General features: G+C 39.6%; 1 protein-coding gene across 6 annotated transcripts in view; it reads right to left on the minus strand.

Annotated features, from left to right (window-relative positions):
* Positions 1-12,643: 12,643 nt before the first annotated feature.
* SIM1 (SIM bHLH transcription factor 1) overlaps positions 12,644-25,968 on the minus strand; it is an 80,034-nt gene continuing 66,709 nt past the window's right edge. For 3 of the 6 annotated variants that reach the window (XM_085020737.1, XM_085020809.1, XM_085020869.1), the window contains 2 exons: positions 21,063-21,465; positions 12,644-18,799 (listed from right to left, as the gene is read on the minus strand). In XM_085020737.1, the coding sequence (XP_084876863.1) occupies positions 18,069-18,799; positions 21,063-21,465 (1,134 nt within the window). In that variant the 3' untranslated portion in view covers positions 12,644-18,068. 6 annotated transcript variants of the gene reach the window in all.

Here is a 25,968-nt window from a genome sequence, read left to right on the forward strand (position 1 = left end):
CAGATAGATAGCAAAAGAGGGTATTCAAATGTTTTGGGTCCTTCGAGTTTTTTTCAGTTTGTGTTTGTCATGCAAAGGGTGAAAGCCTGTTGAGTTGGCTTTTTTTTTTTTTTTTTTTTTTGTACATTGAAGGGTATTAACGTTTTATGGAGAGGAGATGGATTGGTCTTTTTGAAGTGCTTGCTTTGCTATTACTGCTCAGAGAATGAAATCAGTTCCGCATTAAGCTGAGGCTCTCATGGTCGCCTGGGAAGCCAGAGGGACATCATCTTTCCACTTTCTGAACTCAAGACACACAGCTAGGAGAAAGTCATGGGATATCTCAGGGCTGCGTAGAGCCACTTGCAAATTAGTAGCTATAATTGGAGCAAAACTACCCAGCTGTTGTTTGTTACTAAATGGGGGCAGCACAGAGAAGACCCTCTTGTCCCCAGTGAGAAAAACTCCTCAGTCAGAGGCCAATTAGACAAGAGTGAGGTGCTCTCTCAGGCCTCAGAGTCTGCCACTTTTACACAAATTTTCCAAATTATTCTCTAATGATAAAACTGGGGAACCACTTCAAAAATGCACCCAGGCATGCAGAGTGAAGAAAGAACTGCCATCTTCCTTTGGTCGGCCTTATCCTCATGCCCAAAGGCTGAGCAGAGTAAGTGCCACGATGAAACACATACCCTCCTGTTCTCTCTCCTGCCTCCACTCTCTTCCTCAAAACTTGCTAGCCACCCATGTTCTCCTCATGGTGGTTTCACAGCTAATGTTTGCTCCCAGGCTCCCAGCTGCTGTGGCAGTCTAGGATTTCCCAGGGCATTCAACAGGCTGAGGCCCACCGCTCTGATCTCTGTCCACAACTTTACCCTTGACCAAATTATATTTTGTCTTTTACAAAACAAAAGTTTTGCAAAGTCCGACTTGTGACCCAAGTGACCTAGAGTAAATAATTGAGAAATCTCAGAGCCTCAGGTTCCTCATCTGTCAAAACAGGATAGTAAAGTTTGGGGGAAAAGCAAACATGAAGATCCTTGTGATGAGGTTCTGGCTTGGGGCAGGCCCTCTGCCTTCCGCCTGTTGCCATGGTGATTAACTTCTTGCCCTGGGTACCGTGAAGTTCTTCATACATGCTGGGAAAGTGATCCAAATGGGAATATTTAGAGCTATTAAGAACATCCCTCAATTCACACGTACTTTTACATGAACTTAAATCTTCAGCTGCGCAGTTAGGTTTCTTAAATCTTACAATTTCAGAAATAGGAGACTAAAGGACATGAAGCTAGAAAATGGGTTGAAGACATCATTACCCAAATTTACCCCAACAAAGGGTTTAATTCATAACATCTTGACCAAAGAACAAAATTTCTTTAGAGCACTAAAGAGAGAAGAGGACAAGTGACCCACTCCCATTGCCCTACTTTTCCTTCAGGATGGCTCCCTGTTCATCACTGGTGGGAGGCTACCTCTGGGACCCCAAGCCAAATCATCCTATCAGTAGAGTTAGAAAACAGTAAATTTCTGTTTCTACTCTAGGCAACAGAACAGCATATTTTATAGTGGGCTACAGCTGTTAAATTATTTGAACCTTCATTCAGATGTTCCTAATTTACATTGTCTGTGGCCAATAAAAAGATAAGTACAATCCATATTGCAAATGCATCATACTATGATAAATCTGTAGCCTTCTTTCTCTGGGTCTTCTCCACCTCGTGGAATTTATATTGAAGTCATAATAATGTCAGGCTTACACTATGAATATCTTCCTGCTAATTATGCCTAGTTTTTAAAACAGTGCCCATTTATGAAGACAGTATTATGGTATTCTTGATTATACCCTAAATAATTCTGTAAACATAAAACATGCTGAATAGTATTGGAATTCCACTAAAGAACCGCAATAAAAATAAAACTATCACACACATTCCAATAGTTTTTTTTTTCTTTTTACGAAGAATGCTTTTGATGAAATGCAACATCCTTTTTTAAAATCCCTGGGAAAAAAATCCATAAATATTAATTCTGACTTCAGTATAGTTCTAGAAACAGAAATTATAGGATTTAGGTCAAAGAACAGTATCAAAATAACGATGATTCTAATAATCATAGTACCAATCACAACAAATAATATTTGAGTACTGAGCTAGTTATGGCTTAGGCACAAGCCTTCCATGCTTTGAAGACTTTCCCTTTTTAATCCTTTCATCAATCCTTCAAAGTAGGGGCTCTTTTTATCCCCATTTTATGGTCAAAGATATTGAGACTTAGATCAAGTACTTTGCTCGAGGCCATATTGCTGGTGACATAGCATGTATGTTAGCAAGACTTTGGCTTTGAGATCACATTTAAAATGCTTGGTTTTATGAATTCCAAGAATCAAAAAAAGCCGAAAGCAGAAATGGTAGAAAATATTCAGTTAGGCTCCAGCCTATATCATCAACTTTTTTCTTTTTTCTTTTTTTACAAAAAGCATCTAGTAGGCAAACTTACATTGGTGGGTCTTGTAGGCAGAGTTTTAGTAGCCACGTAACCATGAAATGTGAATGTCCAAGGATCAGGCTCTGTCTTCAGGTCAGAGATGTTAGTACACAGGATGCAAATGGACCCCCACAACCTCTGCTGCTTGTTTTCCTTCTCGTGCTCCGAACCACCCAGCCCCTCCTGACTTCACAGCTGTCACTGTGTTCACAGCCTCTCCACCTGAAGAGTTTCTCAGAACAGTGGCAGCAACAAGAGGGTCCCCCTTTTCAATGTGTTCTTATATAACCCAGGCAGCTGATGGGGCCGTGTGGCATTTCAAACCATTCTTCTAACATTTTAAAACCTTGATTCCATTCCCAAAGGTTAGTGTACATCCCATTTGGCCAGGTTTCTTTTTCTGAAAAGCACGTCCAGCTCTGCAGCGTGTGACAGAGCCTGGGGGTGGGGGTGGAGCTGGTTACTCTGGTACCTCTGATGGTCACCTGTGCCTGTGACATGCACATGAATCAGGGACAGTCCCATGGGTTGATAGAAAGTGGATAGCTGGGTTCAGAGTAAAGGATTTCATTTCATTCAAGTGAACAGTCTCACACACTTCATGTGCTAGACACTGAAATGTGATTTACTCACTTTGACATACAAAAAAAAAAAGAGACAAGTCAGATGTCCCTATAATTTAAATGTTAAAAGCTAATCCTTTAAAGAAGAACTAAAAAGGCTAATGGCTTCATTAAACTATATATCTCCCCATAACAACATCTCAGATCTTAGTGTAATTATCTGACAATTTCTACATAAAGCGGTTTGAATTGTATGAATAGCTTCTATGTTACCCTATAGCCCAGAGCATCATCATCCCACACAGAGAAATCTCACACTTAGCAGAAAGGAAATGACTCCTTGGAGAAAAAATATTAGCAGAGATCTGTGCAAGTGAATTTTTTCTGATCCATTATAATTTATCAAATGAAGATTTGGTCTGAAATAAATACTGCAAGATTTGGAGTGTACTGAATTTTTTTAATATTTAAAAGGTTTATATTCTTCACATCCTTCACAGAATCTTCTTCTCAGGGGATAAATGAAAAGGAAAACCCAGTTCAATTCATTTCTTCCAATATAGCACACTAGGACTTATTTAGACCTCAGACAATGTCCCCTCTAGTCTCCTCGTCCCCTGAGCCTGAATGGAGGGAGACTCTCTCAATGTATGCTCAGCCACCAGCTACCACAAGTCACTTAAGTAAACACAGAGGCACCTTGGTGAAAGCAATTGCATGGGCTGAATACCATCAACTGACACTTCTATTCAGTGACCCTCTCAGGTCTCAGAAATGGTCTTTTCAAATTCCGGGTCTTGAGGTATTGATTTCAATCAGCAGCTTTTCCTAAGAGCATCATTTCAAAAATAGCCCTGTCACAATTTCTACTATCTCATCTTAGTTTCATCTGGGCTTTGTATTCCTATTTGAAACCATCCAGCGAGATGACACCAGAGGGTTTTACTGAGGCATTGATTCCACTTCATGCATAGGCAAGAGAATTTATTCAGCTGTATATGAGAAAACATCAATATTTAAGTTTGATGGAGGGAAGTTTCAAGTTTAAACCATCCAGTGACTTTTTTCCCCTCTTCTTAAAGAAATAAAAACATCAAATTAGACACGTCGAATAAGACCACTCTCATCACAAAATTCTCATGCTTACTGGTGACTTACATCAGCAACAATTCTACACTTTCAAGTTCTAATAGGGATAGACTAAAAAAATATTTTGAAGTTGTGCATGTGTGCACACATGTGATTAAAGTATAAAACATGAAGTAATGAACTATAATTCTAATGTTAATTTTTTACTAATTGGCCTCTGGCATCTATATGATATTAAGTTTGTCTCAAGTTGTAATTATGAGCTGCCTAACAAGTATTTACCTGAGGATAGTGATCAGAAGAAGGCTGACGTCCATCCATTCATTTTGCAGTGAGAATGTGGAAATTCAGAGACATTCATAATCCTATCTGTTAAAAAATTCTTAGATTGCCCTGATAGCTCTCCCATAACAGATAAATTCATATTATTTTTCTATATGAAAGGGAAAATGGAGTAAACCTTAATTAATTTTCATGTTCTAAACACTGTAATATATACTTTACAGATGTCTTTCATTTAATCTTTACATAGACCCTTTAAGGAAATAATATCACACTTTACAAATGGCAAAACAAAATAATATTAAATGACCTGTCCACGTCATTAGTAAGAGGCAGAATTGGGATTTGAATCCAGGGCCTCAGAACACAAACACAGGCATAGCTTTAGCATTTACCGTGTGCCAGGTGTTATGTGAGTTAAGGGGTATTTACAGTTGAACAATATATGGCTCCTGTCCTCAAAGAGCCCATATTCAAATAGGAGCAAATATAAGAAAATGATTATAACTGAAAAATAGAGGAAAATGTCTGAGGTTAAACATCAGCACGCTGAATACAGAAGTATATTAAAAGAATAATTTGATGAAACATGTTTTGGCCAGGAATACAAAGACATTTCAACATTAGGAAAGAATGTTTCAAATTAGGAAATTAGGAAAGAAATGAACTATAATCTTGAGTGCCAAAAAGGCATTTAATAAAACTAATATCTGTTATTGATGTTTAAAACTGTATTAAGGAGTTCTTGTTGCAGCTCAGAAGGGCTAAGGACCAGACTTGTCTCTATGAGGATGCAGATTTGATCCCCGCCTTTTTCAGTGTGTTGGGGATCCAGCATTGCTGCAAAGCTGTGGCATAGGTCACAGATGCTCGGATCCAGTTTTGCTGTGGCTATGGCATGGGCCTCAAATGTAGCTCTAATTCGACTCTTAGCCCGGAAACTTCCATACGCCATGGGTGTGGCCATAAAAAGAAAAAAAATAATAAAAACCATGTTAACACAGAAGCGGGAAGAATTGCAAATATTAGAAAATAAACATTATTGTTTACCCAGAAAAATCCAAAGGAGTCAACTGAACACTATTTGACATAAGAGTAAATAAAATATAATTAGTACAAGAAATAAATATATACATACAAAATCTATATTAATGCTTTCCTATACACTATCAATTTCAAATTGGAAAAAAAAAGTTACAGAAGAAGTCCACATGTTAATAGTTCACAAAATTATTGAATACCTTGGAATAAAGTCAAGAAATACACAAGACTACATGAAACAAGATAGTAAACTGTTAAAGGACACGGATATATATATTAGTCTTATATACTACTGGGGGGAGAGTCCACTTTTACAGTGTCTTTGGAAAACAACTGAGTAGTCCTTGTCAAAACTGCAGATACTCTTTGACCCAGCAATTTTACTTTACGTCTAGAAATCCATTCTACTGAAATTCAGTCACAGATGAAAAAGGATCTATTTGCAAAGATATTTATTGTGTACATATACATATATATAATGTAAAATAATAAAAATTGGAAAGAAATAGATATCTATCAAAAGGGGAATAAACAAGTAAACCATTTCATTTCATAGCAATGAAATTATATATTCATTAAAGAGAGCACGAGACATATAGAAAATGACATAAAGGATGTCCATGATACATCAAGTGAAAAAATTGTGCATGTTCTATTATTATACCCATTTCTACATTATGTCAAATTTTTAACTCACCTACTCTTTTTGTAATTAAAAAGAAACATAACTACAACTTGATAAACATAACAGAAATATGAATCAAGTACAGTGAGAGTCCAGAAAGGAAGTGTAAAACTTTCCCAAGGGGGGGGTCAGGCTTCAGGCATCACTCGAGAAGTCTGTGCCAAGAAGGGTGAAGAGAACTTAATAAAGAATAGCTGTGATTTTCAGCAACATGGGTGGACCTAGAGATCCTCATACTAAATGAAATAAGTCAGAAAGAGAAAGACAAATACCATATGATATTGCTTACACGTGGAATCTAAAATATGACACAAATGAACCTATCTATGAAACAGAAACAAACTCACACAGAGAACAGACTTGTGGTTACCAAGAGGGACAGGGCGGAAGAAGGGACTGGGAGTTTGGAGTTAGCAGATGCAAACTATTACATTTAGAATGGCTAAACAACAAGGTCCTACTGTATAGCACAGGGAGCTATATTTCAATATCCTATGATACACCATAGTGGAAAATAATATGAAAAAAGGATGTATATATACATGTATAATGTATATCTGAATCACGTTGCTCTACAGCAGAAAGTAATACAACATTGTAAATCAACTATACTTCAATTTTTTAAAAAAAGAAAGAATGGCTATGGAGTTTTCTGCTCAGAGAACAGCTCATACCCGGACCCAGGAGAGTGATGGGCATGGCACATTCCGGGAAAACTGGAAAACCTGGTGCAGCAAAAAACTAGGGTATTGGGGTGGGGGGCAGATGGAGAAGACCAAGGAGGTAATTTGAAACACCTGATGTGACAAGCTCCCGGATTTACTTTTTTTTCAGCCACAACAGGAAGAAGACCCTGTCAACACTGGGGGAGCTGAACTGTATGGAACAAAGGAGGGAAGTTTGAGGGGAAAGAGAAAGACTTTGAAAGAAAGTAAAATTTGTGGTAGTATCTCACGCAATGACGGGGTAAGATTTGGGGAAAGTTTTCTTTAAAAAAAAAAAAATGGGGAGTTCCCGTCGTGGCGCAGTGGTTAACAAATCCGACTAGGAACCATGAGGTTCCGGGTTCAGTCCTTGCCCTTGCTCAGTGGGTTAAGGATCCGGAGTTGCCATGAGCTGTTGTGTAGGTTGCAGACGCGGCTAGGATCCTGCATTGCTGTGGCTCTTGCGTAGACCAGTGGCTACAGCTCCGATTCAACCCCTAGCCTGGGAACCTCCATATGCCGCAGGAGTGGCCCAAAGAAATGGCAAAAAGACAAAAAAAAATAAAATAAAATAAATAATAATAATTAAAAAAATGGACCTGTCATGTAATACTACTCAGAAATATGGAATAGGGATCAAAAGTGCAGAAAGTAACTGGGGCCAATCAGGAGACAAGGTGGATTTGAGAGGGTTGCTGAGGTGGGAACTGTCCTCAAGTGTCACATACATGTCATCTCCTTCAGCATATAAGTAAGAGGGGGCATTAACAGGGATGACACTACTCAGGTCGCAAAATCAGAAGGTTAAAAGCAAATTGCAACCCCTTCCATAAAGAAAACGTAAAGCAGCTATAATGTTTATAGAATTCAGAATGTTATTGTGAGTAGCACAAGCCACAGGATGTTTTACAATATTGACTGTAGAACAAGATGAAATAACTTGAAATACATCATCCTCATTGGTGAGGGAGCATGTAATCACTCATCTGACACATATTTATCTTGTGTCTACCATGTGCAGGCACTGGGCTGGGGGCCGGAGTCACAGGGAACAGGAGAAGGCCGAGACACATGAGAGAATGAGGGGGAGCAGCTGCCAAGGTGGCTGAGAACATCAACTTGGGGAGTTCAGAAAAATGAGAGTCCAGAGCTATCATGGGACATGGGTTTGTCAAGGGACAAGGGGAGGTCACTGAGAGGGGGGCATCAGAGGAGGGGCAGCACTGAGGAAAGTGGAGGAAGAGGGGGAAGGGCATCTGGGTTCTTCCTCACCTCCCATTCCCCACCGGCTGCAAACCTCTGGACTCAGGGACCACACGTGTTTTGGTCTGTATTGCCCATGGCGCTAAGTGTCGTCCCCATGGAGGCACTGAATACATGTTCCTTGGACACTGACTGAATGATGAACGAGGGGGAAGTGGAAAACCACAGGGCCCTCTCTTCAGAGGCCCATAACACTAAATGCCAATACCCACTGAGTACCTGATGTATGCAGAGAACTCTGCAGGTATTGCTTCATTGAATGCCCACCATGGCACTTTGAGATATGGAGCCCCAGCATCCTCATTTGACACAGGAAAGTCACCCGCTTCATGAGATAATGCAAAGATACAGATACCCTTTGAGATAGCAAGAAGAGATGTGGAGATGATTCAGGAAAGCAAGGACTCCAGAGCACCCAGTCCACATCTCAGAGTAGAATTTGTGTTGCTCCCAGGATGTAAAGCAGCACCTCTGAGGGTGGAGTAGAGCATAGCTGAGTTTTAAAGAGGCCCTATGAAGTGAAGGCTGGCCTCATCTGGGAGACCATGTGTGCATGTGTGTGGGCACGTACCTAAGTATGTGTCAGACGAACACTAGCACACTCACACATCCTGGAGAGGAACTGAGAGGCATCAAAAAACAGAAAGAAGTGGAGGGTAAATAGATGAAGAGCACCATGGAAGGGCTGCCGCTGGGAGTGTCCAGAGGGAGGCCTCGAGATTCTTAAGACATAAGGACAGGTGTTCCCCCTATGCACCCCCACCCCGCCATGGCTCAGCAGGCTAAGGCTCTGGTTACTGTCATAACATGGTTTCAATCCCTGGCCCAGGCACTCCCCCATGCAGAGAGTGAGGCCAAAAAAAAAAAAAAAAAAAAAAGACATAAGGACAAAGTTTCATCCGTTATCTTAATCTCCTCCTTTAATGCCACATATTGGATGGTAAGAAGCTATTGCTAATTTTTGCAGGTATGAGAGTTATATACACATATTTTTCAAGTCCTTCTCATTTAGAGATGGTCACTGAAGTAAAATGACATGATGTATGCAGGATGAGTTTAAGAAAAAAGTAAAAATTTGGAACAATATGACATTCTAAAAAAGTATATATATATACACACACACATATATAAAGTATATATATACACACACACATATAAAGTATATATATAAACACACACACACACATATATGTGTATTCTAAAGACGCCACGATGGGAACTAAAAAAGTATACACACACACACACACACACACACATATATTAAGTATATATATATATATATATACACACACACATATATATGTGCATACACACACACACACACACACATATATGTATTCTAAAGAAGGAGAACTGCCCATAAACCAAGCAAAGGGGAGATGAAAGGATGGTAGAATTCTTCATTTATTCTTTATTCTTATTTCCTTTCAGGGACATTAAATGGAGCAACAGTACTATCCATGAAAGAAAAATGAATTTTAAAAATAAAATTGTATATCTCTTACATGAAAAGATATCTTCTACATGTCTTAACTTTATGCAGAAAAAAACATCAGGGTTAATAATACATCAGATGTGGATATTTAAACAAGGTACAGGTGCCTGAAAGATGTATTTAAGCAGTAAAGAACTGCTAGCCTTCCCACCTCCTCTTCTGTCCACCCCAGAAAAAAAGTCTTAGCTATCGATAACCTTTAATTTTGTAACAGAATTGTAAAAGTTTATTAAAAAGGTGTTTCTGACATTTTAAATTTAAAAATAGCAGTTTAGCATGGCACCATAGACAGACCTCATCCGTCTTATGTAATTGGGCATGTGACCATGTGAACTTCAATTATTTTCTGGACGATTCTTCTCACATTAGGTCTCAATTCCCCATTCCTCGGTGAACTCTGGAGATCTTACCCATAAGATCTTCAGGTTCAATTTTAAAATGCTGTATACCACGCGAAGCTAACAGAAAATCTTCCCAAGATACTGAGAATGGTTTCCTTATGGCTTGGGAGATACTGCCAAGATTCTCTCTTAGGTTTACTTAGATGGCACTCAAGGCAGATTCCCATATGGAATTACTCCCCACACAGGAGCCTGACCTGGGGGAAGCCGAACAAAGCAGAGATTATTTACAAACTCCCAAAGCCAGGGCTGCTTTACATTTCTGCCACCCTGGATCTAATTCCATTGGTAAATACAGCACATATTAAGTTATAACACATAATTATGAAAAGGCCAAGAAGTGCTACAGAGGATCGACCCTCCTGACACTGTGAGGCAGAGGATGGGGACCGAGATGGCTGCACAGGCTACCTGGGTTGCTCCCTTCATCACCAAGGGAACCAGAGACAGACTGATGCCAGCAGGCTCGTGCCGTTGCTTAAGGACATCTCACAGGAACCATATGTATTCTGAGGGGCAGCCTTTCTGTCACATAGCTTTCGGGCAGTTTCCAACACATAATGTTGCAGTTGCAACAGCTGTCTAAACTCTCCCTGCAGAGTGCCCTTGAACCCAGGCCTTTAAGTAATCCAGGCAACACTGACACACATTAGTTCTTGGAGTGGGCTAGTCATTATCCAAAGAGAAAGGGAATTTTTCCATGAAACAAAATAGTATTTAATGACGATCAAGAAAAATTAATACTTTTGTTTTGGCTCATATCCTAAAAATGTTGAATGAAAAGGTGTAGGCGTTTTACTTGAATTCGCTTGTATTTTGTTAAGTGAGAAAGCCTCAAAACATTTTTCAAATTATCATGGGGATCCTGTTAGGATAATTTGCCTGTAGCTGATTTAAGCCCTAGACTTTTCTTGGGATCGCCTTCATTTCAAAGAAACATTAGAACACTCATTCAGCAGGAAGGCAAAATGTTGTGTAAGGAAGCAGCGGGCTTGGCCTCTGTGCCCTCAGGCCAGTCATCACACTGGCAGTGTCGTATTGGAGAATGAGCTAGCCCAGCCTGAAGCCCACGCAGCAGCGGGCTACAGGAGCCACCACTGACTGGACTGATGGATCTGCTTTCTGCAACCACCATTTTGACAATGTTTTCTTTCACTTGTTCATTTGTTTATTTACATAGAGAAAGCAGAATGAAGTAAGGTGGCGTTTTAGAATAAACCTGCCGGGGTTCCACTGTCATCTCCACCACTTACCAACTTAGCTGTGTCACTGAGCTACTTAACCACGCTGTTTCACTTTCCTCATGAATGAGACAAAGCATAGTGTTATTCCCCTCAGTAAAGGTCTCCGTTCAGGCTTTGGTGATCATCTGAGCTTGGTTGGATGCCTGGCACATGATGATTCAATAAATGCTTGTCATTTTTATGATTATCTAAAGAATTTACACTTTCAAAGCACATCGGGAAAATCAAAGACCCTCTGTATATGCCTTCCTACAATGTCCTACGATGAAAAGGTTTCTTGGTATCTATCCCAGGCGGGACGCATAATACGGATTCCATAAATGTGAATTAAACTGGAAGAGCAGTTATTTTGAAGTATAAAGTAGGTGAAAACAATTTTATTTTCAGAAACAAAAGCACTAAAACAAGTTCTTAAAGAATCACATTGGAAAATATCTGATAAATGCTGTAATACTGATGGCAATGGTATTTCATGCAGCACTGTCAGAAAGCTTTATGAAATACAAATAACATTTCCACTGAATTAAAAATATATCATGTAGGCCTGTTGAATTGGCTAATGATTGACAGTTTATGAAATACATTAAGATCAATCGGAAATCCCTGGAAGGGGGAAAAAACCATGTTGAGTGCTATGAAAAATGAAAAAAGAGAGAATCACCTGGCAATCTATTTTTTGCTTGACCCTAAGTTCTAAATTTTAAAAATACTCTGGATTCCAAAATAAAAATTATTTGTTATATTTTTCAGTGTGTTTTTAAATTAAAGCAGTTTAAATAATCTCAGTATTAGAGGTTTTATTTCCCCTTCTTGGACATTAAACATGTAACCTGTACTTTCAAATTTCTCACTTTATTTTAGCAAGGTAGAGACGAAAGAAGTCCTTCTTAAGACATTGTAATAAAAAATTAAGAAACCATTCTTGGAGTTCCCATTGTGGTGCAACAGAAACAAATCCGACTAGGAACCATGAGGTTGCAGGTTCGATCCCCAGCCTCGCTCAGTGGGTTAAGGATCAGGCGTTGCCGTGAGCTGTGGTATAGGTCATAGACACGGCTTGGATCTGGTGTTGTTATGGCTGTGGCGTAGGCTGGTGGCTAATGTCCGATTCGACCCCTAGCCTGGGAACCTCCATATGCCGTGGGTGCAGCCCTAAAAAAGACTAAAAAAAAGAAACCATTCTCCAGTATCTAAACAAAAATCAGATGTTACTTAATAGTTACCGTGCATATGTGTAGGCTTCTATTGCTAGATCTTTTTAAGTGTGTGTGTGTGTGTATGTGTGTTACCCATTCCAAAAGAATCTAGAGTGCCCAAAAACAATGCTTATTTCTTCACATTGCTAGTCTTTTAGTTGACAGTCTGTTCTGTTCTATAGAAACTTTTCTTTCAATGAATAATTCAGACTCAAACTGCATTGGTAACTATATTTTAAACCAAAAAATTCCTCACATAATAAATACATTTTATGCACATTAACTTCAAATTTACTTCAGAAAGCTATTTACAATATAAATAATTATAAATGGGAACACTTTCCAAGGTATCATTGACATAGCTAATATTTTCTACTTTACATTCCAAAGTAAAAGTTCAAATTACAGATTATACTACGATGTCACTAAAAACTATACATTGCAAGATGGTATTTGAAATATTGGCAATCAGTATCTTCTTTCACAAATATAATCCTTTTTATAGCATGTCATTCAAAAAACAAACAAAATATTTTATCTTTTTTGAAGTGCCTACTCATATGTTTCATTTTTTTTTTTTTGAAATATTTCCCTTTGGGGGAAAAATAATGGAAAAAAGTTACAGTACTTCTAAAAATTTTTCCACGCCAATTTCATTTCTTTTGAAATGTAAACACACCAGGGTTGTTGGGTGCAAATTCAACTGTGATTAAATGTGTTCCAGATCAGCAAACTAGGACAAACTCTCCACTATATAGGCTTATGAAAGCAAAGTCCCATGCAGCAAAATTGCAATAAATAAAATGATAAACGTTGGGTTTTAAATTATTAATTAGGATTTCTTATGTGAACTATCCGTTTTTAGGAGCACAGCAGAATAGAAATTTGTTACTTGTTTTACAGTTGTGTGTAATACACACACACACAGACTTTTTGCATACCGTCCTGTAAAAGGAACTCTGAGCAAACCCCTATTTAGACATGAGCACAATCTCACTTTTTGAGTTCAGCATTACCCGTACAACTCTTGTGCACAAGAAATGAGCCCCACACAGAAATCTTCCCCAGGGAAATTTCCTATGCATGTGTCCATAGCTGTTCTGTCATTCATTTAAAGTTTAGAATGAAAATGAATGTTTGATCCATGATGCATTTCCCAGTAAGAACTAACCAATCGATTTTGCTGTCTCTGGTCAAATTCCTATTCACAAAAGCTGACACTGACATGAAAATTGAATCACTTATTTGGAGAAGCCTAGCATTTATGCTCATTATTAAGTCATTCAGAAAACAAGATGTATGTTTCCGTCCTGTTATTTGTGTGAACAAAGGAACCAAATCTGGGCATTCAAATTTTTTAAATCAATGAGAGTATATTAAAATGTAAGCTATTCTCATAGGCAAGATAAGTGACTCCAAAACAGCAAAGTCCTTAGTTTTTCAAAGATCGGCATTCACTCTGTCACTTCCAAATTACTGCTAGTACTAACAGAATTGCCCTGAACATTTTAGGACATCTAGCTCTTGAAAGAAAGAGAAAGCTCACTCTAAAATAATCATGTCTGTATTCAGAAGTTCTCTTTAGCTGTAGTATCTTCTATCAAATGTATTTGATCTAGGTCTTGGGGGGGAAAGCCTTTTGTTTTATTTTAAAATATCTATGTATATTTCCCAAATGGTCTTTTATCGAATCTATCCTCATCCTTAATTAAAGAAGAAAAGAAAATGGAGCATATTGTCCTTTTGTAGAAGATCCCATTAAAGCTCAGTTTAAGTGGGATTTTCTGCCCAGAGGCTACATGCAGCAGCAGGGTATAGAGAGAATTAAGAATAGTACCCAAGAGTTCCCGTGGTGGCTCAGTGGTTAACGAATCTGACTGGGAACCATGAGGTTGCAGGTTTGATCCCTGCCCTTGCTCAGTGGGTTAACGATCCAGCGTTGCCGTGAGCTGTGGTGTAGGTCACAGACGCGGCTGTGGCTGTGGTGTAAGCCAGCGGCTATAGCTGCGATTCGACCCCTAGCAATGGGAATGGGAACCTCCATATGCCACAGGAGCGGCCCAAGAAATGGCAAAAAGACAAAAATAAAAAATAAAATAAATAAATAAAACACAGGAAACTCTTCAAAAAAAAAAAAGAATAGTACCAATGAAAATATTCTAGTCCTATAAAATATCATCAAGAAAGAATAAATGAGTTTTCTGTATCAAAACTGAAGGCAAATAATTTTTGCATCCTCCCTCATTCTGAATATCACATCGGTCCTGTGTCGTAATATGCTGTATCAGGTAATTACTGTTTAGAAAAAGCTAGCCCATTGTATTCAGCATAGTATGCCAAAAGACACACCTAAATATCTGACCTATAATGACTGTGACATTAATATTACGCATCCAAAAATAATATATCAAATCTGAATACTCTCAATAATAGTTTTAACTAAATTTTCTCAAGGAAGATAGAGAAATACTCATTTCTTTGGTCATCCAAATTTTTAAATTAGGTAGGGCAGACAGGTGAAATGGGAAATAGACTCCTACTATTACTAGAAAGTATGAGGTTTGTATCATCTAGTGGACTGCTACATATTTACTAGTAATTGGATATGACACATTTTTATGAATCCCCAAAGTGATATGTCACACTTCTCTATGTCAATCAAGTATCATGATTCTCAGCACTTAGCAAAGTTATGGAAATCAAGTATTAAAACTAAAGCCAATTTAAGTTTAACTGGGAATATACATACACATATATAGGCATTATACGCAATGTAATAAAGCTGCTACCACAAATTAGACTGTAAATTAAGCGAATGACTTTTAAACGGTGTTTAAAATTAGGTCAATCTACCAAAAGTTTAATCAAGATGGAATAATTTAGTTAATTCCATCTTCACCTAAAAATATGGGTCATACCATTTTAAAGGGCATTATTCCTTCTGATTACCTCCTATTTGTAGAATTCATAATTTATTTTTCATCAATTAACTATCTTCCATATAAAAATTCCACTGAAATTTCTTTAGTTGACAGTCTTTTCTTTCAGATCAGTTCATTTTCTGTGATTCATAAGATTCCATTTCTTTTATAGCATCTGTCCTTGACATTTTTGGTAGAATGCGTATCTATCAGTAAAACCCATTTGTATAGATTTCCTTTCCAAAATGCACCATATTCTTGAGATATTTGTGTCTTTGAACCATTTTCCCATCTACAGAATTCTGCAAAAACTTTAGCATTCCTAAAACCTTACTTCATGTTGCAAATTGATCAGAAATCATTTTAAGTATTCTAGGGGTTTCCATAAATATTTTTCTCAAAATTACCAAATATTTTTGCTCATATAGTTCAAGATTTAGTTTTTATTATTCTTTGAAGACTTTTGAAATTATACATGATAACCACTAATTTTTCTTACTCACTTGCTCTCTTTCCAATTTTCAGCACAAATGTTGCCATCATAACCAAGAAGTATTTATTTAATTTTATGTAGCTTCTTTTTTCATGTACAAACGACCTAGTATTTATCTCTCAGGTTACCATCATTCAGATCATCACCTGCCTCAGGATGCCAAATAACTGTGTTAAATGATGAAAATATAGTACTAATCCCTGAGTGTTCAATGTTATGTTCAGTTTTAAAAACAATAAGTTATTCCACTATATTCCTCTCCTTCCCTATGGCAAGAGTTTCAGGCATGGGACTCCTATGAAATACTTTCCCTTTTTTTGGGGGGGGGGCGGTCACACCCACAGCATATGGAAGTTCCCAGGCTAGGGGTCAAATCAGAGCTGCAGCTGCAGGTCGACACCACAGCCACAGCCGCAGCAACGCAGGACCGGAGCCATGACTATGATCTACACCACAGTTCATGGCAACACCGGATCCTTAACCCACTGAGCAAGGCCAGGGATCGAACCCACATCCTCAAGGATACTGCTTGGGTTCTTAACCCATTAAGCCATGATGGGAACTCCAGGAAATATTTTCTATGAAACTTCCCTAACACTTTGTCACTTTGCTTTGATTACTAGAGAATGGCACATTCAATAAACCTTACTAATTTTTTCTTCTCCCTCATCAGTTTCTACCAGCTACACTTTGGCTGAACTAGAAAGTTGACTGTACTATACATGCCTAAAAGAGCCCATGCACCTGCTTATTTCAAAGCATCTAGACCTCTGTATGAGTGAAGAAAAGCCATGATAACTCACAGCAGAGAGTCAAGCTGTTAACAAGTTCAGTTCTGCTGCACCAATGAACCACAGAACCATGGGACTTTAGAACTGCCACACAGGGATGAAATTGGGGCCCAGGTGTGGTGAGCGAGACATCTGTACTCCCAAAATAAGTTACAGGCAGGGTCAGAACTGGAACCCAGAGACCTCAGCATCTAGTCTGCTGGTCTTTCTACTGTTTGAATGAATTTAAGAGCCAGATTGTTGTTTTTGTTGTTTACAAACAATACAGAAAATGAACACTTCATCTGTTCTTTCAATCAAAGTACTACTCTTTCTGTTTTAACTACTTGTCTATCAGCCCAAGCTTTTATCATAAACTCTCCCCTGAGGTTTTCCACACGTCATATTTGCACATCTGTGCTTTGTAATATATTCAAACATTTACACTGCTGTCATGTAGCACTTCACTGGTTTTCCTTAGTTTGGGGATTTTGGTTTTGGTTTTTTTGTTGGGTTTTTTTTTTTGGCACTTATTAGCATTTTTTCTTGGTGAATTACCTTGAATTTTTTATTTGGGGCTTCCTAAGCCCCAAATATATTGATTACTTATGCTGACTCTTAAATTGTTTGTTTTGAAATATCATTTCATTTTTCTCTGCCTCTGGCCTTTCCATCTTTACTAACCTATTTCCAGTTGGGCACACCAGGCTTTTGATGTGGGTCCCAATATCTCAATGTTTTTACTTAGAACAACCCTCACTGCTCTGTCAGTGTGATCCTGTTCCTTGTCTAAGTCAAAAGTAAGGTGAAAAATCACCACTTCCTGATTGCTTATAATGGATACCAGGTGAAAACTCATTCTCGTATCATATCCAGAGCCATTTCCCTAATTTATGCCTGAACCAAATGAGCTGGATGGTTGAAGCCACAAAGGAGAATCCAGTTTACAAGATGTTATCTCTCTCTTTCTTAGTTATTTTGGTAATGGGAATTTCTTTAAGATTCTTAACGTGCCAGTGAAGGAAGGTTATCCACTCGGGATATATTTCTGGTATAGCGTCTATATTTCTGTATGTAAAGTATATACAGCAGTTTGTGGATAATGTTCTGTGTGTATGAAGATTACTGGATCATGATAATGCATTGTTGCCATCCATCAGTACTTTCATGTGGTATATATGCTCATTTAATATAAAGTATTTTTCAATTCAAAACTTATCAATTCTGGTTCCCATATAAATAGAGGGGCAATTTGTATATTCATTTCAGCTCCATTATCTGTGTAGAACCCTGAATGCCAGTGCTGTTGTCTTGGATTTCACAGGAACACATGCCAAATACCCAGTAACTTAAATTATCCACTCTAACAATCTGTGGCATTGTAAATGCTGGTAATGGGGCAGTAAATGATAAATATGTTTCAGAGCTCCTTAAAGAACAAAACATTCTACAAAAACATCAGCTTCCATTGGTTATTATAACAGATGTTCCCTTGTGTCCTTGTGCTGGATCTGGCTGCATCCTTAGATGAGAAGTTACATCAAAGTGTGAGCCATTACAGCCCAAGGAATAGTTTCTAATGGTTTCGCTGTCATATAAGTGCTCCAGAGCGTATCCAGTTAATGTGTAAGCATGCTTATCAAAATACTGCCGGTGAGAGCCAAAGCAGTTTGGAGAGACGGCAGGATGGTCTCCTGCTGTCTGATGAGGAGACATATCCGAATGTAGATAGTCTTTAGCTAGGATCAGGCTGGATTTTGAAATGCGGTCCGAATTGGGACTACTTATCCGAGACAGTGCTGTGGGACTGTTGTCATAGTCATTTTCGTGGGGGCTCAGCATCTTTCCCTCTCTCTGATGGATGTGGTCACATGGTGAAGTGTTGGCAAGAGCAGAGCTGTGGCAGACTTCGCCTGTCGGTGGAGGCTGCTGGTAGTTTGCAAAACAGAGGGAGTGTTTTTTCCCAGCTCCATTAATGGAAGCCAGTTGGTCTGAGGGGGCTTTCCTTAGCTGCAACCTGTTCTCTTCTTCTTTAATCATTTGCTGGGTGGCTCTTATCAGAGTTTCAATTTTGCTAGGTTCATGTGGGCTACTTTGATACTGCTCGGTGCGGTATCGGTCACCTGATTCGCTGGCCGACCCAGGGTCTGGAGAACTGACCACGCTATCTTCATCCCAGTGACCTCGCCCTAGAAGTTAGAAAAAGTAACAAGTAAGTGGTCTCAAAATTCACTCCCACAATTGTAAGTATATTTTTTTTCCTAGTAAAGGAAACCCTATATCTTTCATTTTTAATGTGCACCAATATCTGAAACAGACATGGGCTCACGTGACAGATACAGTGTCAATATATTGTCCTGGAATTCATAGTTCTTAGTGGCTTTTGAGTGCACATGAAGTTTATAACAAGATTTCTAGAAGCTAAATGTTGTTCATGGGTTGCAAATGCCAATTAGCAAAATAGTTAAGTATGTTTATACTTGTCCATGTATGCACATCCCTAGACCTGTCTGACAGTAAATAATAGAAGAAAAATGTGTAGCATTTGGTCTTTATGTTATTTTCTAGGCAAGTGTTACATTGGATTGATGGAGAACAATTTCACTGAGGTTTGAGGAAGATGATGATAGCCTGGACTATTTTCTCAATTCCAGCTAAATCAACTAAAATGTTAAAATTGCTACATGTCTCCTAAGTAGAGTTGCAATAAAATTCTAATGTTAGTTTTTAAACTATTTGAGGATTAAAAATATGTACACATACTCACATATATGAGTATATGTGTGCATGGAGACCATATATATATATATGTCATCCCAATCAAAAATATAAATAATGTCTTCTTAAACCCACCGGTAAAAAAAAAAATCTCAGTTTTACGCATAATCATAAAGGTAACTCTTATAGCCTAGATTGCTTCTGATCTAAGGCGAAGAGTAAATAAATAGTTTAAATGTTAATAACAACAACATGTTCTGAACCAAGAACAGAGATATAATATGGATGAAGAGTGCATCCAAAATATATTCCATAGACTACGTTATTCTCAAAACAGTCTGAAGTCAATATAGAAAGAGAGAAGTAGAGAGGGACATGTGAAAGCTGTAAACTGCTTAATGCAGCAGAGAAGCCCTGGATCACACTGCTCATTGCTTTCCTTTTCCCTTTGCTTATTTTATTTCTAATATTTTCCTTTCCTTGGCAAGCAATTGCCCTTTGCCCTGGGCTTCCAATCCCAGTCTACCAAACTGGGAGAAACGCAAAAGCAGAAAAAGTAAAAATGGAAACAAAGTTAAATCATTCACAGAAAACAGTCAGTGTCTGGTTGGTATTTGCAGGAGACTTTTATGGGTGAGAACAACACTGTCTAGCACATTTCTCATCCTAGTGACTTAGCAAGAAGAGTAATATTATGGCCATTGGATTGATCTTAGTGTCACCGACTTTTAATGAAATGGGGAGGGTTTTCAAGACCTGCCTGGACCCAAGGTTGCAATGGACAGATGAGTTCCTGACCAGTTTACTCTGAAATGGACAAAAAGGGGTATTAATAACACTAAAGGCTTTAACTGCAGGGCCCATTTCTGTGTGTTTATAAAGTCACGAATAATCCCAAGGTGAAAATCTGTTCCACACCTTCATCCTTTACACACAGGGGACGCTGTGGGTTGTTGTAATGATGGGGGAGGGGGACCGTTACTAGCATTTAATGCCTAGAGGGCTGGGGAGGTTGAACTAGGTGTGATGTGAGTGATGGGCCATAAAACAAAGATAGGCCTCCTTAACACGCCCACAATGCCCTCATTGGGAAACCTGCTAAATGAGCCCCAAACTGCTCATGTCCACATCTGAAGCTTGAAAATACAGAATAATACACAAGAAATTTGAATGCATACACACTACAAGTTCAGTAGATTTAACAATTCACTTTATCTTGATGTCTACTTTTTTTTAATGTTAAAATGGGAATCATATTAACTTGCCTGTCAAAAATGTTTTTAGCAAACATCAGCTGAATAAATGAATGCACTTCTAAAGAGTGGACTTGGTTGTTTAAAATCCCATTGGTTCGAGTTTCCGATTGTAAATTCCAAGGAGAGGAGTTCCCATCGTGGTGCAGTGGTTAAAGAATCCGATTAGGAACCATGAGGATGCGTGTTCTATCCCTGGCCTCGCTCAGTAGATTAAGGATCTGCCGTTGCCATGAGCTGTGGTGTAGGTCGCGGACGAGTCTCAGATCCCGCGTTGCTGTGGCTGTGGTACAGGCGGCTACAGCTCCGATTAGACCCCTAGCTTGCGAACCTCCATATGCCGCGGGTGTGGCCCTAAAAAATAAAAAATAAAAATAATAAATTCCAAGGGTGGAGGTTATCTCGGCGTCAAACCTCGAATATGATACACCTGCCCAGGGGCGCAACGCGTGAAGGCAGGAGTGGCGGGGCCCGCCCTTACCGTGGATCCTGTGGACCGAGGCGATGTGAGGCATGCTGCTCTCATAGGCTTCTCTGCTTTCCGGGGATGCCTTGGTCAGGGGCAGGGCTGCGCGAGAGCCCCACCAGGGCTCCCTCCCCGCCTGCGGCGCTCCCAGGAAGTACCTGCCTGCCTCACAGCGGCCGCCCTCGCAGGCCTGGGTGTGGAAATGCCTCTCCTCCACCAGCCTGGAGTGGTCCAGCGCAAAGCCGTAGCAGAGGGAGCCGCGCTCTGAGAACTGCCTGTAGGCGCACGACGCGTCGTGCTGGGAGCCCGGCCGCTCCGCGGGATCCAGGAGCTGCGGGGAGGCGGCGTCCGTCAGGGGACTGCCGCCCCACTGGCTGTCGTGATCAGATTCCGATCTTTCCGTGGGAAATCCCGAATACTGAAACCGAGAGGGTGAGAAAAGTACATTTCAAAATAAAAGGGAGGAAAGGGGGCCTTTTCACTCCGAAAGCATCCTTAAGGTCATATTGCGCCTAAGGCACCGAAGAAAGACTCTAGCACCACGCTGGACACCCTTGACTTGAAATCACCTAATCAGTCATGGTACCTCAAAAGCAAATCCTTTTGACTTCCAGAAGAAGGAGATAAGAATAATAACAGCAAACAGGGACTGAACTAAATGCCCATGCCTGGCACTACTGGAAGTACTTCACCTGAATTACGCCACATACTTCTTATAAACACTTTCATGGAGATATTAGTAACCCATTATATGGATAGGGAAGCTAAGGCACTGAGACGTAAAATGATTTGCCCAAGACCACAGGGACAAACGGCATTGCCAAAGGGAGAGTCCAGGAAAGTACCATGTTTTACTTGTGTTTGCTTTTCACTTTTTTTTTTCTCACTTAAAAAACAAAACAAAAATAAGCTTTAAGGCTTCACATTGGACTGTTAACTCTGACAGCCATGGTGGATACATGGCAAGGACGTCAATAAATGCTTAATCTAGTTCAGTCTCAATCTGTCCCCTGTAAACTATGCCTGTTTGCTGGGATGTGTTTCTTGCTTTTCCAAAGTAGAACTTCAAATATGCACAGGCTCATCAGGACAACACAGCTGCAGGCAAGGTTGTGCCTTGTTGGAATCACATTACTCACCTGGTGCCAGAGTATTTGGTCAGGTGTTTGAAAAACAACAGGAAAGGCTTCACAGACCTCCCTAGGAGGTATGCTCAGTTCGAAGGCCCTTAAGAACCACTAAAATCAGTAATATAACCATTTCTACTAGTTTTTGGCACCTAATGCCAAACATAATTCTAGGTACCCTATAGAGACTACCTGTTATAATATTAATAGATGTCACTTATTGAGGTTGCCATATGCCCAGCAAGGTGCTAATTACTCACTATATATTACATGAGGGAATCCTTGGAGCCACCTGGACACTAAAAATATTTCCGTTGTATAGTTGAGGACACTGTATCACTGAGTTTTAATAAGATGTCACAGCCACCCCACCATATATGTGGTCTCAAAACCTGCATGCTAAACCATGGTTTTGCATTTGAGAGAAAATACTGGTAAGGAAGAGAGGAGAGAAAAAAAGGATTCAATATTAGTTTTCCAGAAAAGTGGCAGGAACTGCTTTACAGTCTCAGGGAACCAACATATAAGTCCATTCTACATTTTCTTTCTTAGTCCCAAGAAGAAAGAGGGATGGACATGGTGGTGGGTGGAAAGGAGAAATTCTTTGACTCTATTGTTCTTCACTTGCCACATGCTAGTGGAGCAAATCTGAGCCATGATGAGACCTTCACAGGACAAGGTAAGTTTCCCCTTCCCTCCAGGCCCACCCTGATCAGGAGGAAGAACCCCAGGTCTTCCTAGCTCAGTGCAAACAGGCAGTTTCTCTGAGGGTCCCCAGGAGCCAGGGAGATGAGGTACAGAGACTCCTCCAGGGCAAATCCAAAGTACACTGATAGGGAGTTCCCACTGTGGCGCAGTGGTTAATGAATCCGACTAGGAACCATGAGGTTTCCGGTTCAATCCCTGGCCTTGCTCAGTGGGTTAAGGATCTGGCGTTGCCATGAGCTGTGGTGTAGGTCGCAGACGAGGCTCGGATCCCGAGTTGCTGTGGCTGCAGTGTAGGCAGGTGACTATAGCTCCAGTTTAACCCCTAGCCTGGGAACCTCCACATGCCAGGGGAAGCGGCCCTAGAAAAGGGAAACAAAAACAAAAAGAAGTACACTGATAAATGCAGCATGCTCAGGACAGAGTTCTAAGCAATTTCAGGTTCAAGATTACTCCAGGGCCATATCTAATATTACTTTAATTATTTTACAAGTGTCCATATGGGCTACCAGCGTATTTCATCAAGAAAAAAAATAGAAAATCCAACTTCTTTCCTGCAGGCCTGTAGGATGCGCACAGCAAGGCACCCTGAGCTCCATTTCACTACCTTCACATGCCACCCGCCTTTTCTCCCCATGATCACCAGCCTTGCTTTTCACAAGATAGCGCCTTCACTTTTACCAAGCAGGGGTTGCCACCCTCACTCCTTACTGAGTGGGGACCAGAGTACTACCCATTTGCCCTCTGGTAGCACCATCCATGTGCTCGCCTAGGAAAAAGTCAGATCATCAGTGCTACTCCAAGCTAGGAATTGCCCAGACTCTGCTTGTTGTTATAAAAATATAAACCAGGCCTATTTCTGAAGTACTCCAGTCAAGATTTTTGAGCCCTGTTAAGAGGGAAAAAGCCTTCCCTGAGTGTATATGGAAAAGTGCTATTGGCACAGCAGAGAAGAACCTTCTATCCTTCGCTGACAAAGAAAATTCAACACAAGGCAACCTGGCACATGTGAGGTATACATTTCAAGGGCACCCAAAGAAGAATCTGATAGATAAGCCTCTTGTCAATGATTAGGAAGCTACAGCAGCAAGGGCACTACCCTCCGAGCAGGCAGAAACTGGGGTGCCCCCCTCCCCCCACTGCTTTAGAGGTACTGTGGAAAAGCCTAGCCGCAAACCTTTGCTTTTAAGGAGAAGGCCTATAAATATGAACCTGTGTGCACCAAACTGTGAGCCACACCCACCCTTTATGAACCATACTCTGTTAACACCATAACCCGGTACTGTGATCTGAAACAGTTCAGATGTTCATTAAGTATTTGAGGAAAGAGAGAGGGCAGGCAGGAAGGTAGCCAGGCAATATATGCAACCTCTGCCATCCAGCGAATGAATGTTACCGACAAACATGAAAATGGAAATACAAACATCTCAGCTGATTAAAATTCTCATCAAATAACCAACCATGAAACAACAGAAAATTGTAAGACAACATTCCATACTGAAGTAAGTGCTCTCAACAGGTATTTGGACACACAAACACAGACACAGGTGTGCACACACCTGAAGTCAGATATTTTAAAACTAAGAAATGACCAACAAAGAAACCAAACACCCAATAGCAACAGAACAGGAAAAAAAGCAATAAAGACTGACCAAGTTCAGAGAAATTAAATAAACCACAAGTTGTGAAAAGAATAGATTTGAATGGAAATATACAAAGGGGAGTTGAAGGAAGGCTGGAAAACATGTAAGAAAACAAAATTGTTTGGAGAAAGTAAAGGGAAATTGATTCAGAGAAAGTGATTGAAAGAAGATAGAAAACTTCAGAATACACATAACATTTATACAGAAGGCAAAGAAACTGGAATTGTTCAAGACAATTTGAAAACAAAGAATAAAGTGAGAGAATATGTCTACCTAACTTCAAACCTTACCACACAACTACAGTAATCACAATTGTGTGTGTTGATGGGCAAATAGATGCACAGATCAATAGAACAAAATAGAGAACCCAGAAACAGATATGCAAATATGAGCAAATGATTTTTGACAAAGGTACAAAAAGTAACTCAGTAGAGGAAAGACAATCTTCTCAACAAATGCTGCTGGAGTAATTAGACATCCATAGGCAAAAATAAAGTGAACCTCAACCTATGTCTCATAACGCATATAAAATAAAAATTAACTCAAATGGATCACAGACTTAAATGTAAAAGGTAAAATTACAAAACTTTTAAAAAATAACAGAAAAAAATCGTCAAGACCTGGGACTAGGTAAAGAGTTCTTAGACTTGACACCAAAAGTGCAATGCATAAAAGAAAAATGTGATAAATTGGACTTAATCAAAATTAAATCTTTGCTCTGAAAAACACCCTGTTAAAAGGATCAAAAGACAAACTACAGATAGGTAGAAAACATTTGCAAATCAGGAGTTCCCGTCATGGCTCAGTGGTTAACGAATCCGACTAGGAACCATGAGGTTGCGGGTTCAATCCCTGCCCTTGCTCAGTGGGTTAAGGATTCGGTGTTGCCATGAGCTGTAGCGTAGGTTGCAGAGGCGGCTCAGATCCCGCGTTGTTGTGGCTCTGGTGTAGACCAGCGGCTACAGCTCTGATTAGACCCCTAGCCTGGGAACTTCCATATGCCGCGAGAGCGGCCCAAGAAAATGGCAAAAAGACAAAAAAAAAAAAAAAATTGCAAACCAGAAATTCAACAAAGGATAGTATCTAGAATATATAAAGAACTCCCAAAACTCAACAATAAAAAACTAAAATGTCCAAAAGACATGAAGAGACATTTCGCCCAATAGGTAAATAGATGACAAATAATCACATGAAAAGATGTTCAACACCATGTTAGCAATTAAAGAGATGGAAATTCAAACTACAATGAAATACCACCACATGCCTATTAAACTGGCTAAAATAAAAAATAGTGACAACACCAAATGCTGACATCTGGCTCACTCATGCACTGCTGGTGGGAATGTAAAATAGTATGGCTCCTCTGGAAAATAGCTTAGCAGTTTCTAAAAAATCCTAAATGTGCAACAACTACATGCAACCCTGGATGCTTTTTCCAGATAAATG

This window comes from Sus scrofa, chromosome 1, assembly GCF_054392235.1.
Source record: "Sus scrofa isolate SSC_HxYL_T2T_F1_AM1 chromosome 1, Sscrofa_HxYL_maternal_Yorkshire_Landrace_v2.0, whole genome shotgun sequence".
NCBI lineage: Eukaryota > Metazoa > Chordata > Mammalia > Artiodactyla > Suidae > Sus > Sus scrofa.